The following is a 14,767-nucleotide window of genomic DNA, read 5'->3' on the forward strand; positions in this document are numbered from 1 at the left end:
TGCTTCTTGCAGCTGCTGTTGAGAGGAGTCCCTGAAGGCAAACAGACCAATGTGTTTGTTGGCTTTGTACAGTATTGTTGTCTATGTGATGCACAGGTATATGCAATGTATCCATGTATAGTACAAATACTTCAGTTCCACTTAAAATGGGCAGGGATGCATAAAGTCTTTAGTGTTTAAGTTAGCCTTTGTGTCTCACATAGCCTGGATGTTCAGCACAGTGTACAGTGGTGCTCATAAGCTTATGAGCCCATGCTAAAGTTGACTAAAAAGAGGAATAAAAAAGAAAAGAAAATTGGTGTCCTTAAAGGTTAGATTTTCCAACTTTTTTAATTAAGTCATTAAAGATCAATTTCCAAAAGATGATTTGTTTTATTTTTGTATTCCTCTTTTTAGTCAACTTTAGAATGTGTTCATACACTTATGAGACCACTGTACAGTACACATAGTATATAAAATAAGCTAGATTACACCACTGGCCATATATAATGAGAATAATGTAATTTCAAACACAAATGCAGTCTCCTTTCATGCATACATTTTCAAATAAAGCTCTGCTTTGAGAAAGATCGAATGATATTGTTTAATCTTACCTTATGGCCTGCACACTGCTTGTGAAGCTGTCGAGGGCACGTTTGATGAAGACAGCATCAATGTCCTTCTTCTGTAGCTTCTGGTACAGAATGTCGACGCGGGGCATGATTTTGTGAAAAAGCCCCAGGAAAAAAATAAAATCTTCATCATGTAGCATCCTCACGTAGCCAGATGCCTCTCTCACGGTGGGCTGGTCAAATGAACCCAATGAACCCGTCCGGATGGCTTCAAAACATTATATGAGGTCGTCTCGATTCTCGTAGACAGTGTTCACGACTCTGCTGTTGAAGTTCCACCGTATGGATGAAGGTCTGGGCAGTCTTCGTGCAACAGTCTGGTCAAGAATGCTGGTGCGTTTGGGTGACCGGGAAAAAAAAGTTGCAATCCCGCTCAGATCGGAAAAGAAAATGTTCACTTTTTTGATGCGAGAAGTAGCTTGCTGCGAGAAGTAGCTTGCTGCATGATCAAATTCAGCTGATGCGCATAGCAATGCACGTAATGGTCATTCTTGAAATGCTCACGCACCTTTTGCTGCACACCAGCCTTCTCTCCCCTCATCACACTGGCTCCATCGTAAGCTTGCGCAATGAGTTTGACTTTCTCGTCGTCTGCAAAAAGACCGTTCAGTCTCTCCAAAAGCACACTGGCGATTGAGACTGAGGTTGATTCCGAGATGGGAAGGAACTCAAAAAAGCGCTCCTGCACTTTGTGGTTGCTATCTATGTACCTCAGCACAAGCACCAGCTGTGTCTGTGTAGAAACGTCCGTGGTCTCGTCAGCTTGGATAGCTACGAAGTTCGCCGACTTCACCTCCTCCACAATACCGCTAGCATACACTCCAGTAGCTCGTTTTGAATGGTCTTTGATGTGCCCTTGAAAACTTTAGCATTTTTAAGATGGTCATCAAACACCTCATCTAATTGTGCCACAAAGTTGACAAGTCCAAGAAAAATACCAGGCTTGATGGAGCCCTCAGTTTCATCTTTGCCTCGCAAAGCTAACTCAAACACTCCGCAATACTTCACACACTGGATTTAGCCGGCTGAGGATGTGGCGGTTCTTGCTAACCTAATCGTTGTGGCGGCGGACAGCTAGCCTGTATCCCTCATCCAGTTGAGTGGCAATGTTCACTCTCCCCAAAGCAGACAATCTCAAACAGCTATCCATGTGGGTCTTTGACAGCTCATGTTTCTTAATCTTTTCTGAAAGATGGTGCATGTCCGTTACACCAGTCGCTGTCCAAGCGGTGCTGTCTGCCGTGCCGCCTTCAGGGTGAAAGAGTAAGCAGGGGTAGCAGAAGACTGCATTAGCTACATCGCAGCCTGCTAGCCAGGTTTTTCGTTCGTACCAATTTTTGGAAAATCCTCGGGTGTAGGACTTTCCCCCTTTAGTAGAAACCTGTTGAATTATTACATTTGGTCTGGGAGGTCCTAATTGTTTCGTTGCCAATTTATCTTGATTTGTTCGCCGACAAAAAGGAACTTCTTTCAAAGAGACAATCGAGTTGCACTGAACGCTAGCCATCTTGACAGTAGTACGTGAATTGATTGACGCTGCTACCCGCTCTTTTCTTAGTTATGTTCATGGTTATGTTACGTATGACGAAAGCGCGTAAGTGCAAGCCCTCCCGGAACCCATAGAGATTGTATTGAAAGCTCTGATATTTGAAAAAAAAAAGATTTTACATGAGAGTCTATGAGAGACTTCTGGGGCGATTTTCAACCTGACTGAAATCGCCCCAAAACGGGCGGGGCCATTTGAAGCACGACTTTAGCCTGATTGGACATTTAGTGGCAGATCAGACGTCTAGATTAGAACACTGATAACTACTGTTGCCGTGATATAATTGATTAGAAAAAAAATCCCTTCCTTTTCCCGTTTGGCAGTGCGTCGCCCATATCGCCCTAATGAACACACCGCCCCTGCTCCTATCTATCTAGTATATTCTCTCCATCTAGTATCTCTTCTATCTTTCTAGTATTCTCTCCTATCTGTCTAGTATTTCATCTATCTATTATCTCTTCTATCTGTCTAGTATTCTCTCTCTAGTATTCTCTTCTATCTATCTAGTATTCTCTCCATCTAGTATTCTTTCCTCTATCTATCTAGTATTTTCTCCTATCTAGTATTCTCTCCTATCTATCTAGTATTCTCTCCATCTAGTATTCTCTCCTATCTGTCTAATATTCTCTCCTATCTATCTAATATGCTCTCCTGTCTGTCTAGTATTCTCTCCTATCTATCTAGGATTCTCTCCTATCTATCTAGTATTCTCTCCATCTAGTATTCTTTCCCCTCTCTCTATCTAGTATTTTCTCCTATCTAGTATTCTCTCCTATCTATCTAATATGCTCTCCTGTCTGTCTAGTATTCTCTCCTATCTATCTAATATTCTCTCCTATCTATCTAATATGCTCTCCTATCTGTCTAGTATTCTCTCCTATCTATCTAGTATTCTCTCTATCTAGTATTCTCACCTCTCTATTTAGTATTCTCTCCTCTATCTATGTAGGATACTCTGTCTAGTATTCTTTCCTCTCTCTCTATCTAGTATTCTCTCTATCTAGTATTCTCTCCTATCTATCTAGTATTTTCTTTATCTATTATTCTCTCATATCTACAGTGGGGGAAAAAAGTATTTAGTCAGCCACCAATTGTGCAAGTTCTCCCACTTAAAAAGATGAGAGAGGCCTGTAATTTTCATCATAGGTACATGTCAACTATGACAGACAAATTGAGGAAAAAAAATCCAGAAAATCACATTGTAGGATTTGTAATGAATTTATTTGCAAATTATGGTGGAAAATAAGTATTTGGTCACCTACAAACAAGCAAGATTTCTGGCTCTCACAGACCTGTAACTTCTTCTTTAAGAGGCTCCTCTGTCTTCCACTCGTTACCTGTATTAATGTCACCTGTTTGAACTTGTTATCAGTATAAAAGACACCTGTCCACAACCTCAAACAGTCACACTCCAAACTCCACTATGGCCAAGACCAAAGAGCTGTCAAAGGACACCAGAAACAAAATTGTAGACCTGCACCAGGCTGGGAAGACTGAATCTGCAATAGGTAAGCAGCTTGGTTTTAAGAAATCAACTGTGGGAGCAATTATTAGGAAATGGAAGACATACAAGACCACTGATAATCTCCCTCGATTTGGGGCTCCACGCAAGATCTGACCCCGTGGAGTCAAAATGATCACAAGAACGGTGAGCAAAAATCCCAGAACCACACGGGGGGACCTAGTGAATGACCTGCAGAGAGCTGGGACCAAAGTAACAAAGCCTACCATCAGTAACACACTACGCCGCCAGGGACTCAAATCCTGCAGTGCCAGACGTGTCCCCCTGCTTAAGCCAGTACATGTCCAGGCCCGTCTGAAGTTTGCTAGAGTGCATTTGGATGATCCAGAAGAGGATTGGGAGAATGTCATATGGTCAGATGAAACCAAAATATAACTTTTTGGTAAAAACTCAACTCGACGTGTTTGGAGGACAAAGAACATCCAAAGAACACCATACCTACTGTAAAGCATGGAGGTGGAAACATCATGCTTTGGGGCTGTTTTTCTGCAAAGGGACCAGGACGACTGATCCGTGTAAAGGAAAGAATGAATGGGGCCATGTATCGTGAGATTTTGAGTGAAAACCTCCTTCCATCAGCAAGGGCATTGAAGATGAAACGTGGCTGGGTCTTTCAGCATGACAATGATCCCAAACACACCGCCCGGGCAACGAAGGAATGGCTTCGTAAGAAGCATTTCAAGGTCCTGGAGTGGCCTAGCCAGTCTCCAGATCTCAACCCCATAGAAAATCTTTGGAGGGAGTTGAAAGTCCGTGTTGCCCAGCGACAGTCCCAAAACATCACTGCTCTAGAGGAGATCTACATGGAGGAATGGGCCAAAATACCAGCAACAGTGTGTGAAAACCTTGTGAAGACTTACAAAAAACATTTGACCTGTGTCATTGCCAACAAAGGGTATATAACAAAGTATTGAGAAACTTTTGTTATTGACCAAATACTTATTTTCCACCATAATTTGCAAATAAATTCATAAAAAATCCTACAATGTGATTTTCTGGATTTTTTTTCTTTCATTTTGTCTGTCATAGTTGACGTGTACCTATGATGAAAATTACAGGCCTCTCATCTTTTTAAGTGGGAGAACTTGCACAATTGGTGGCTGACTAAATACTTTTTCCCCACTATATCTAGTATTCTTTCCTCTCTCTCTATCTAATATTTGCTCTATCTAGTATTCTCTCCTATCTATCTAGTATTCTCTCCTGTCTATCTAGTATTCTCTCCTATATACAGTGGGGAGAACAAGTATTTGATACACTGCAGATTTTGCAGGTTTTCCTACTTACAAAGCATGTAGAGGTCTGTAATTTTTATCATATGTACACTTCAACTGTGAGAGACGGAATCTAAAACAAAAAATCAGAAAATCACATTGTATGATTTTTAAGTAATGAATTTGCATTTTATTGCATGACGTAAGTATTTGATCACCTACCAACCAGTAAGAATTCCGGCTCTCACAGACCTGTTAGTTTTTCTTTAAGATGCCCTCCTGTTCTCCACTCATTACCTGTATTAACTGCACCTGTTTGAACTCGTTACCTGTATAAAATACACCTTTCCACACACTCAATCAAACAGACTCCATCCTCTCCACAATCGCCAAGACCAGAGAGCTGTGTAAGGACATCAGGAATACAATTGTAGACCTGCACAAGGCTGGGATGGGGAGGATGGATGGGGCCATGTATCGCGAGATCTTGGGCAACAACCTCCTTCCCTCAGTAAGAGCATTGAAGATGGGTCGTGGCTGGGTCTTCCAGCATGACAACGACCCGAAACACACAGCCAGGGCAACTAAGGAGTGGCTCCGTAAGAAGCATCTCATAGTCCTGGAGTGGCCTAGCCAGTCTCCAGACCTGAACCCAATAGAAAATCTTTGGAGGGAGCTGAAAGTCCTTATTGCCCAGCGACAGTCCCGAAACCTGAAGGATCTGGAGAAGGTCTGTATGGAGGAGTGGGCCAAAATCCCTGCTGCAGTGTGTGCAAACCTGGTCAAGACCTACAGAAAACGTATGATCTCTGTAATTGCAAACAAAGGTTTCTGTTTCAAATATTAAGTTCTGCTTTTCTGATGTATCAAATACTTATGTCATGCAATAAAATGCAAATTAATTACTTTAAAATCATACAATGTGATTTTCTGGATTTTTGTTTTAGATTCCGTCTCTCACAGTTGAAGTGTACCTATGATCAAAATTACAGACCTCTACATGCTTTGTAAGTAGGAAAACCTGCAAAATCGGCAGTGTATCAAATACTTATTCTCCCCACTGTATCTAGTATTCTCTCCTATCTATCTAGTGTTTTTTCCTCTCTCTCTATCTAGTATTTTCTCTATCTAGTATTTTCTCCTATCTAGCTAGTATTCTATCTATCTAGTATTCCCTCCTCTATCTATCTAGTATTCTCTCTATCTAGTATTATTTCCTCTCTCTCTATCTAGTATTCTCTCCTATCTATCTAATATTCTATCTATCTAGTATTCCCTCCTCTATCTATCTAGTATTTTCTCTATCTAGTATTCTTTCCTATCTATCTAGTATTGTATCTATCTAGTATCTCTTCTATCTATCTAGTATTATATCCTATCTATTTCGTTTTCTATCTATTTAGTATTCTCTCTATCTAGTGTTCTCACCTCTCTATCTGTCTAGTATTCTCTCTATCTAGTGTTCTCTCCTATCTATCTAGTATTCTCTCCTATCTATCTAGTATTCTCTCCTATCTATCTAGTATTGTATCTATCTAGTATTCCCTCCTCTATCTATCTAGTATTTTCTCTATCTAGTATTCTTTCCTATCTATCTAGTATTGTATCTATCTAGTATCTCTTCTATCTATCTAGTATTATATCCTATCTATTTCGTTTTCTATCTATTTAGTATTCTCTCTATCTAGTGTTCTCACCTCTCTATCTGTCTAGTGTTCTCTCCTATCTATCTAGTATTCTCTCCTATCTATCTAGTATTCTCTCCTATCTATCTAGTATTCTCTCCTATCTATCTAGTATTCTCTCCTATCTATTTAGTATTCTATCTTTCAAGTATTCTCTCTGTCTAGTATTCTTTCCCCTCTCTCTATCTAGTATTTTATCTATCTAGTATTCTCTCCTATCTATCTAGTATTCTCTCCTGTCTATCTAGTGTTCTCTCTATCTAATATTCTTTCTATCTAGTATTCTTTCCTCTCTCTATCTAGAATTTTCTTTATCTAGTATTATCTCCTATCTAGCATTCTCTCTTCTCTCTATCTACTGTTCACTCCTATCTATCTAGTATTCTCTCCTATCTAGTATTCTCTCCTCTATCTAGTATTCTCTCTATCTAGTATTTTATCTATCTAGTATCTCCTCTATCTATCTAGTATTCTCTCTATCTAGTATTCTTTCCTCTCTCTCTGTCTGGAATTATATGTATCTAGTATTCTCTCCTATCTATTTAGTATTCTATCTATTTAGTATTCTCTCTATCTAGAATTCTCTTTATCTAGTAGTCTCTCCTCACTATCTATTGTGATCAGTCCAGAGGGGTTCCGATCTATGCGGTAGCGAGGGGTGGTGTAAACAGTGGAAGAGTCTGCTTTTTAAGTTGCAAAAACCAAAATTCTATATTTAATGTTCACAGAATGGCACTCTTCCGGTTCAAGAAAGGGGAACAAAATCCTAGCTCGGTTCAGAGCACTTCACTTACAAACCAAAGATCCTTTTGATAATCAACAAAATAATCTATTTTGTGGCTAAGCTTGGCTTTGGCTCGCGGCTACGGGAATCATTCATCTTTTAATCAGTTTTGTCTTGGGTCTCTCAATGTCCTGTTCGTTTCTGGTTTCTTCATTCTATAATTCTCATTTTTTCACCCCCCGCTTCTCCATTGTTCTCTTTTTTCCTATTGTGTAATTGCCCCTTTCTTTTCCCCTGCACTGGTAAAAGGGGTGTGTTCGGGGAATCCTGTGAAGTCGGCTGTGATTTCCTGAGTGCCCCTGCCCCTCTGACTCACATTGACCCCCACACCTCTGGATGATTCACACAATCTAGTATTCTCTCCTCTCTCCCTCTCACACTCTTTTCTCTCTCTCTCTCTCTCTCTCTCTCTCTCTCTCTCTCTCTCTCTCTCTCTCTCTCTCTCTCTCTCGTATTCTGGGGGAGTGTGTCCTGGGCTGTGCTGACTCAGCACTTCTTTATCTCTATCCATCCTCCCCTGCAGGCATGAATGCTCTCTTCTCCTCACTCCATCCATCCATCCTCCCCTGTAGGCATGAATGCTCTCTCCTCCTCACTCCATCCATCCTCCCCTGCAGGCATGAATGCTCTCTTCTCCTCACCCCATCCTTCCTCCCCTGCAGGCATGAATGCTCTCTTCTCATCACCCCATCCATCCATCCTCCCCTTGCTGGCATGAATGCTCTCTTCTCCTCACCCCATCCATCCTCCCCTGCAGGCATGAATGCTCTCTTCTCCTCACCCCATCCTTCCTCCCCTGCAGGCATGAATGCTCTCTTCTCCTCACTCCATCCATCCATCCTCCCCTGTAGGCATGAATGCTCTCTTCTCCTCACCCCATCCATCCATCCTCCCCTGTAGGCATGAATGCTCTCTTCTCCTCACTCCATCCATCCATCCTCCCCTGTAGGCATGAATGCTCTCTCCTCCTCACTCCATCCATCCTCCCCTGCAGGCATGAATGCTCTCTTCTCCTCACTCCATCCATCCTCCCCTGCAGGCATGAATGCTCTCTTCTCCTCACTCCATCCATCCATCCATCCTCCCCTGCAGGCATGAATGCTCCCTCCCGAGTGGCGCAGTGGTCTAAGGCACTGCATCGCAGTGCTAGCTGTGCCACTAGAGATCCTGGTTCGAATCCAGGCTCTGTCGTAGCCGGCCGCGACCGGGAGACCCATGGGGCGGCGCACAATTGGCCCAGCGTCGTCCAGGTTAGGGGAGGGAATGGCCGGCAGGGATGTAGCTCAGTTGGTAGAGCATGGCGTTTGCAACGCCAGGGTTGAGGGTTCGATTCCCACGGGGGGCCAGTATGAAAAAAATTATGTATGCATTCACTAACTGTAAGTTGCTCTGGATAAGAGCGTCTGCTAAATGACTAAAATCTAAATCTAAAATCTCTCTTCTCCTCACTCCATCCATCCATCCTCCCCTGCAGGCATGAATGCTCTCTTCTCCTCACTCCATCCATCCTCCCCTGTAGGCATGAATGCTCTCTTCTCCTCACCCCATCCATCCATCCTCCTATTATTTATTTCTGAAATTAGTCGGCCTGATTCTATAAGCTATCATTCTAAAAATGTGATTTATTTGCTTCATATTATTTATTTGTATCACCTTTTTTGTCTTTTGCATAGTTTTCTCCTGACCATGTACCTGATTAGGAAACCGTATTGACACTAGTGATATGTGAAGAGCTGTGTCTTAAAAAGTGATAGTCAAATGAGATGTTTTCTAATTACTATTATTATCAGTCCTGCGGAGACCGCACCATGAATCTCCATGACTACGGGATGCTGTTGCCATGCGGCATCGACCGTTTCCGAGGGGTGGAATTTGTGTGTTGCCCAGCGGAGACACAGCGCGAGTCAGACAGCGTGGAGATGACTGAGTCTGACGTGTGGTGGGGCGGAGCCGAGACTGAATACACCGATAACAGGTACACACACATGCAAACACGCACGCACACACACACACACACACACATGCGTGCACAAACAAACACAAAATGCATACACACAAATATGCACACATAAAGGCGCAAGCACAGGTGCATACAGACAGACACAAACACACAGACATTTAAGCACGCACCGATCATCTTAAATACTTACTCAAGTTCATAAACCAGTGGTTAAAGCCTTTTGACAGAACCTGCACAACCAGACTACACACACTCAGACTCACATTACACCCTCTCTCCCTACAGCATGCCTCGCCAGGCGGATCAGGGGGCTGTCACCACTGAGTATGATGAGGATGAGGAAGAGGATACCTTTGACAGAGACGAGGACGGAGACGGTCTTGAGGATGAAGATGATGATGATGATGAGGATGATGTGACCGACGAACGGGACAGTGGTGAAGGCGCCTCCAACATCGCCATGACAACCACCACCACGACCACTACTGAATCGGTTGAGGAAGTTGTCAGAGGTAAGAACAGGCCATGGATGGAAAGAGATTAATACTGTTTTGTTTGTTTGTTTTCCCCAAGGATTTCTGGAGCAGTTTCAAAAGATGGATAAGATGTGTGTATGTTTGAACATGTTGTGTAAACACACCCAAGCAGTGTGTGTGATTGCGCTGTGTGAGTGTGTGTTTTAAGAGTGTGTGTCTCTCTCAGAGGTGTGTTGGGCGCGTGCTGAGTCGGGCCCGTGCCATGCCATTCTGGAGCGGTGGTACTTCATGCCAGAGAAGGGCACCTGTGCCCCCTTCCTCTTTGGAGGGTGCGGGGGCAACCGGAATAACTTTGACTCAGAAGAGTACTGCCTGTCTGTCTGCAGCACCAGTGTGTGTAAGTCCCTGGACTGGACCCCTGAAATGGACCTCTAGGCCCCTTGCCTTGGGGACTATCCCCTATGCTGTCTGCCTCTCTGACCTATCTGTCTGTCTAACACAGTTTACCTGTCTGTCTGATAGCTCTTAGACACTTGTTGCTCTGAAAGGGGAAGATTTTTCAGTTCTATACTGAACAAAAATATAAACGCAACATGCAACAATTTCAAAGGTTTTACTGAGTTACAGTTCATATAAGGAAATCAGTCAATTGAAATAAATTAATTAGGCCCTAATCTATGGATTTCACATGACTGGGAATAAAGATATACATTTTATTGGTCACAGATACCTTTTTTTTATGTAGAGGTGTGAATCAGAAAACCAGTCAGTATCTGGTGTGACCACCATTTGCCTCATGCAGCACGACACATCTCCTTCGCATAGAGTTGATCAGAATGTTGTCCCACTCGGAATGTTGTCCCACTCCTCTTCAATGGCTGTGTGAAGTTGCTGGATATTGGCAGGAACTGGAACACTCTGTCGTACACGTCGATCCAGAGCATCCCAAACATGCTCAATGGGTGACATGTCTGGTGATTATGCAGGCCATGGAAGAACTGGGACATTTTCAGCTTCCAGGAATTGTGTATAGATCCTTGCGACATGGGGCTGTGCATTATTGTGCTGAAACATGGTGATGGCAGCGGATGAATGGTACGACAATGGGCCTCATGATCTCGTCACAGTATTGCCATCGATAAAATGTAGTTGTGTTCATTGTCCGTAGCTTATGCTTGCCCATACCATAACCCCACCGCCGCCATGGGGCACTCTGTTCACAACGTTGACATCAGCAAACCGCTCGCCCACACAACGCCGTACACGTGGTCTGCGGTTGTGAGGCCGGTTGGATGTACTGTCAAATTCTCTAAAACAATGCTGGAGTTGGCTTATGGTAGAGAAAGGACATTAAATTCTCTGGCAACAGCTCTGGTGGACATTCCTGCAGTCAGCACGCCAATTGCACGCTCCCTCAAAACTGAAGACATCTGTGGCGTCGTGTTGTGTGGCAAAACTGCACATTTTAGTGGCCTTTTATGGTCCCCAGCACAGGGTGCACCTGTGTAATGATCATCCTGTTTAATCAGCTTCTTGATATGCCACACCTGTCAGGTGGATGGATTGTCTTGGCAAAGGAGAAATGCTCACTAAAAGTTTGTGCACAGAATGTGAGAGAAATACGTTTTTTGTGCATATGGAAATGTTCTGGGAACTTTTATTTCAGCTCATGAAACATGGGACCAACACTTTACATGTTGCGTTGATATTTTAGTTCAGTGTAGATTTTGCATCACTTTACGTTTTCATTGAATTTCATTAAAGAGATATTCTGTCACTTTTAGAGGGAAATGGAAGGTCAATGAAAAGCACTGCTTTTAAGACTTTTATTGATCTTTCATTTCCCTCCAATAGTAGTTATTACTGATTAACCGTTACTCTGGATAGCTAAGACTGTTTTACCGCAACAAACCTTGAGGGTCTGGATCCATCTCAGCTATTGAGGAAGTGCAGTGTTCCTACAATATACAGTCGTGGTCAAAAGTTTTGAGAATGACACAAGTATTGCTCTTCACAAAGTTTGCTGCTTCAGTGTTTTTAGATATTTTTGTCAGATGTTACTATGGTACACTGAAGTATAATTACAAGCATTCCATAAGTGTCAAAGGCTTTTATTGACAATTACATTAAGTTTATGCAAAGAGTCAATATTTGCAGTGTTGACACTTTTCAAGACCTCTGCAATCCGCCCTGGCATGCTGTCAATTAACTTCTGGGCCACATCCTGACTGATGGCAGCCCATTCTTGCATAATCAATGCTTGGAGTTTGTCAGAATTTGTGGGTTTTTGTTTGTCCACCCGCCTCTTGAGGATTGACCACAAGTTCTCAATGGGATTAAGGTCTGGGGAGTTTCCTGGCCATGGACCCAAAATGTTGATGTTTTGTTCCCCGAGCCACTTAGTTATCACTTTTGCCTTATGGCAAGGTGCTGGAAAAGGCATTGTTCGTCACCAAACTGTTCTTGGATGGTTGGGAGAAGATGCTCTCGGAGGATGTGTTGGTATGTAATGTAATGTACCATTCTTTATTCATGGCTGTGTTCTTAGGCAAAATTGTGAGTGAGCCCACTCCCTTGGCTGAGAAGCAACCCCACACATTAATGGTCTCAGGATGCTTTACTGTTGGCATGACACAAGACTGATGGTAGTCCTCACCTTGTCTTCTCCGGACAAGCTTTTTTCCGGATGCCCCAAACAATCGGAAAGGGATTCATCAGTTCTAGTTCCAAGATGGCATAGCAGTGGAACTAGCTAGCTGCAACCGAATGGCTGTTGTCGTTGTTGGCTAATCACCACTGTCCTGAAGCTAACCCCAGTTACCCTTTAGCTAGCCTCGAGCCAGGACCATCTCCCGGCTATCTACCTCTCTGTCAACCGGACGGGACCTCCTGGTGTTGACACGGAGCCCCGCCGATCCATCACGACTGGTCTGCCGACGTAATCATCTGATGTGGTTTCAACAGGCTTCCCGTTGCGATGACCACTAAGATCCATCTGCTAGCCCCGGGCCCGCTAGCACACGCAATCAACAGCCGTGCCTCCAGCTCGCCTGTAGCGTAGCAGCCACTGAACTGCTCCCGGACTTACTTATTGCTGTTCACTGGACATAATGATCACTCAGCTACACAGCTGATGCCTGCTGGACTGTTCCTTTATACAGTACCCCATCCTGTTTAGCCTCAGCTCAAACTTTCTTCGCCATTACCAGCTGTTGTCTTAGCTCTCTCGAATAACACCTGGGACTGCTTTATGCCTCTCTCCCATGTCAATATGCCTTGCCTATTGCTGTTTCGGTTAGTTCTAACTGTACTTTTTCAATGTAGAGCCCCCAGTCCTGCTCAACCTGTCTCAGATAGCTCCTTTGTCCCACCCCCCACACACGCGGAGACCGGCTCAATCGGTGCCTCCAGTGATGCTATCTATTTCATCTTTACCCAACGCTTAGGTTTACCTCCACTGTACTCATATCCTTCCATATCCTTGTCTGTACATAATGCCCTGAATCTATTCTACAACGCCCAGAAATCTGCCCCTTTTTTAACTCTGTACCCAACGCACTAGAAGACCAGTTCTTAAAGCCTTTAGCCGTATCCTTATTCTACTCCTCCTCTGTTCCTCTGGTGATATAGAGGTTAATCCAGGCCCTGTAGCCCCCAGTATCACTCCTGCTCCCCAGGCGCTATAATTTTTTGACTTCTATAACCGCAAAAGCCTTGGTTTCTTGCATGTTAACATCAAAGCCTCCTCCCTAAGTTTGAGTTATTCACTGCGTTAGCACACTCCGCCAACCCTGATGTTCTAGCAGTGTCTGAATCCTGGCTTAGGAAGGCCACCAAAGATTCTGAAATGTCCATTCCCAACTACATCATTTTCCGTCTAGATAGAACTGCCAAAGGGGGCGGAGAGTTGCAATCTACTGTAGAGACAGCCTGCAGAGCTCTATCATACTATCCAGGTCTGTGCCCAAACAGTTTGAGCTTCTACTTCTACAAATCCACCTTTCCAGAAATAAGTCTCTCTCTGTTGCCGCTTGCTACAGACCCCCCTCAGCCCCCAGCTGTGCCCTGAACACCATATGTGAATTGATTGCCCCCCATCTATCCTCAGAGTTTGTATTGCTTGGTGACCTAAACTGGGATATGCTTAACACCCCGGCTGTCCTACAATCTAAACTAGATGCCCTCAATCTCACACAAATTATCAAGGAACCTACCAGGTACAACCCTAAATCCGTTAACATGGGCACCCTCATAGATATCATCCTGACTAATTTACCCTCTAAATACACCTCCGCTGTCTTCAACCAGGATCTCAGCGATCGCTGCCTCATTGCCTGTGTCCGCAATGGGTCCGCGGTCAAACGACCACCCCTCATCACTGTCAAACGCTCCCTAAAACACTTCAGAGAGCAGGCCTTTCTAATTGACCTGGCCCGGGTATCCTGGATGGATATTGACCTCATTCCGTCAGTAGAGGATGCCTGGTTGTTCTTTAAAAGTGCTTTCCTCTCCATCTTAAATAAGCATGCCCCATTCAAACAATTCAGAACTAAGAACAGATATAGCCCCTGGTTCACCCCAGACTTGACTGCCCTTGACCAGCACAAAAACATCCTGTGGCGTACTGCATTAGCATCGAACAGCCCCCGCGATATGCAACTTTTCAGGGAAGTCAGGAACCAATGTACACAATCAGTTAGGAACGCAAAGGCTAACTTTTTCAAGCAAAAATGTGCATCCTGTAGCACTAACTCCAAAATGTTTTGGGACACTGTAAAGTCCATGGAGAATAAGAACACCTCCTCCCAGCTGCCCACTGCACTGAGGCTAGGAAACACTGTCACTACCGATAAATCTACGATAATCTGACATTTCTAGTTACAGACCTATATCCATTCTGCCCTGCCTTTCGAAAGTATTTGAAAGCCAAGTTAACAAACAGATGACCGACCATTTTGAATCCCACCGT

At 43.7% G+C, this 14,767-nt stretch overlaps 1 protein-coding gene across 3 annotated transcripts in view; it reads left to right on the top strand.

The window, feature by feature from the left end:
* The window catches only part of LOC311143917 (amyloid-beta A4 protein-like), a 59,545-nt gene that overhangs the window by 34,266 nt on the left and 10,512 nt on the right, over positions 1 to 14,767 (top strand). The window contains exons 1-4 of one of the 3 annotated variants that reach the window (XM_084179795.1): positions 5,816 to 5,900; positions 9,153 to 9,337; positions 9,608 to 9,834; positions 10,025 to 10,195. In XM_084179795.1, coding sequence (XP_084035921.1) covers positions 9,171 to 9,337; positions 9,608 to 9,834; positions 10,025 to 10,195 — 565 coding nt within the window. In that variant the 5' untranslated portion in view covers positions 5,816 to 5,900; positions 9,153 to 9,170. Of the gene's footprint in view, positions 1 to 5,815; positions 5,901 to 9,152; positions 9,338 to 9,607; positions 9,835 to 10,024; positions 10,196 to 14,767 lie in introns of those variants that run through there. The other 2 variants (XM_084179793.1, XM_084179794.1) reach the window with 2 other exon arrangements.

This window comes from Coregonus lavaretus (genome assembly GCF_964263955.1).
Source record: "Coregonus lavaretus genome assembly, chromosome: 16".
NCBI classification, from domain to species: domain Eukaryota; kingdom Metazoa; phylum Chordata; class Actinopteri; order Salmoniformes; family Salmonidae; genus Coregonus; species Coregonus lavaretus.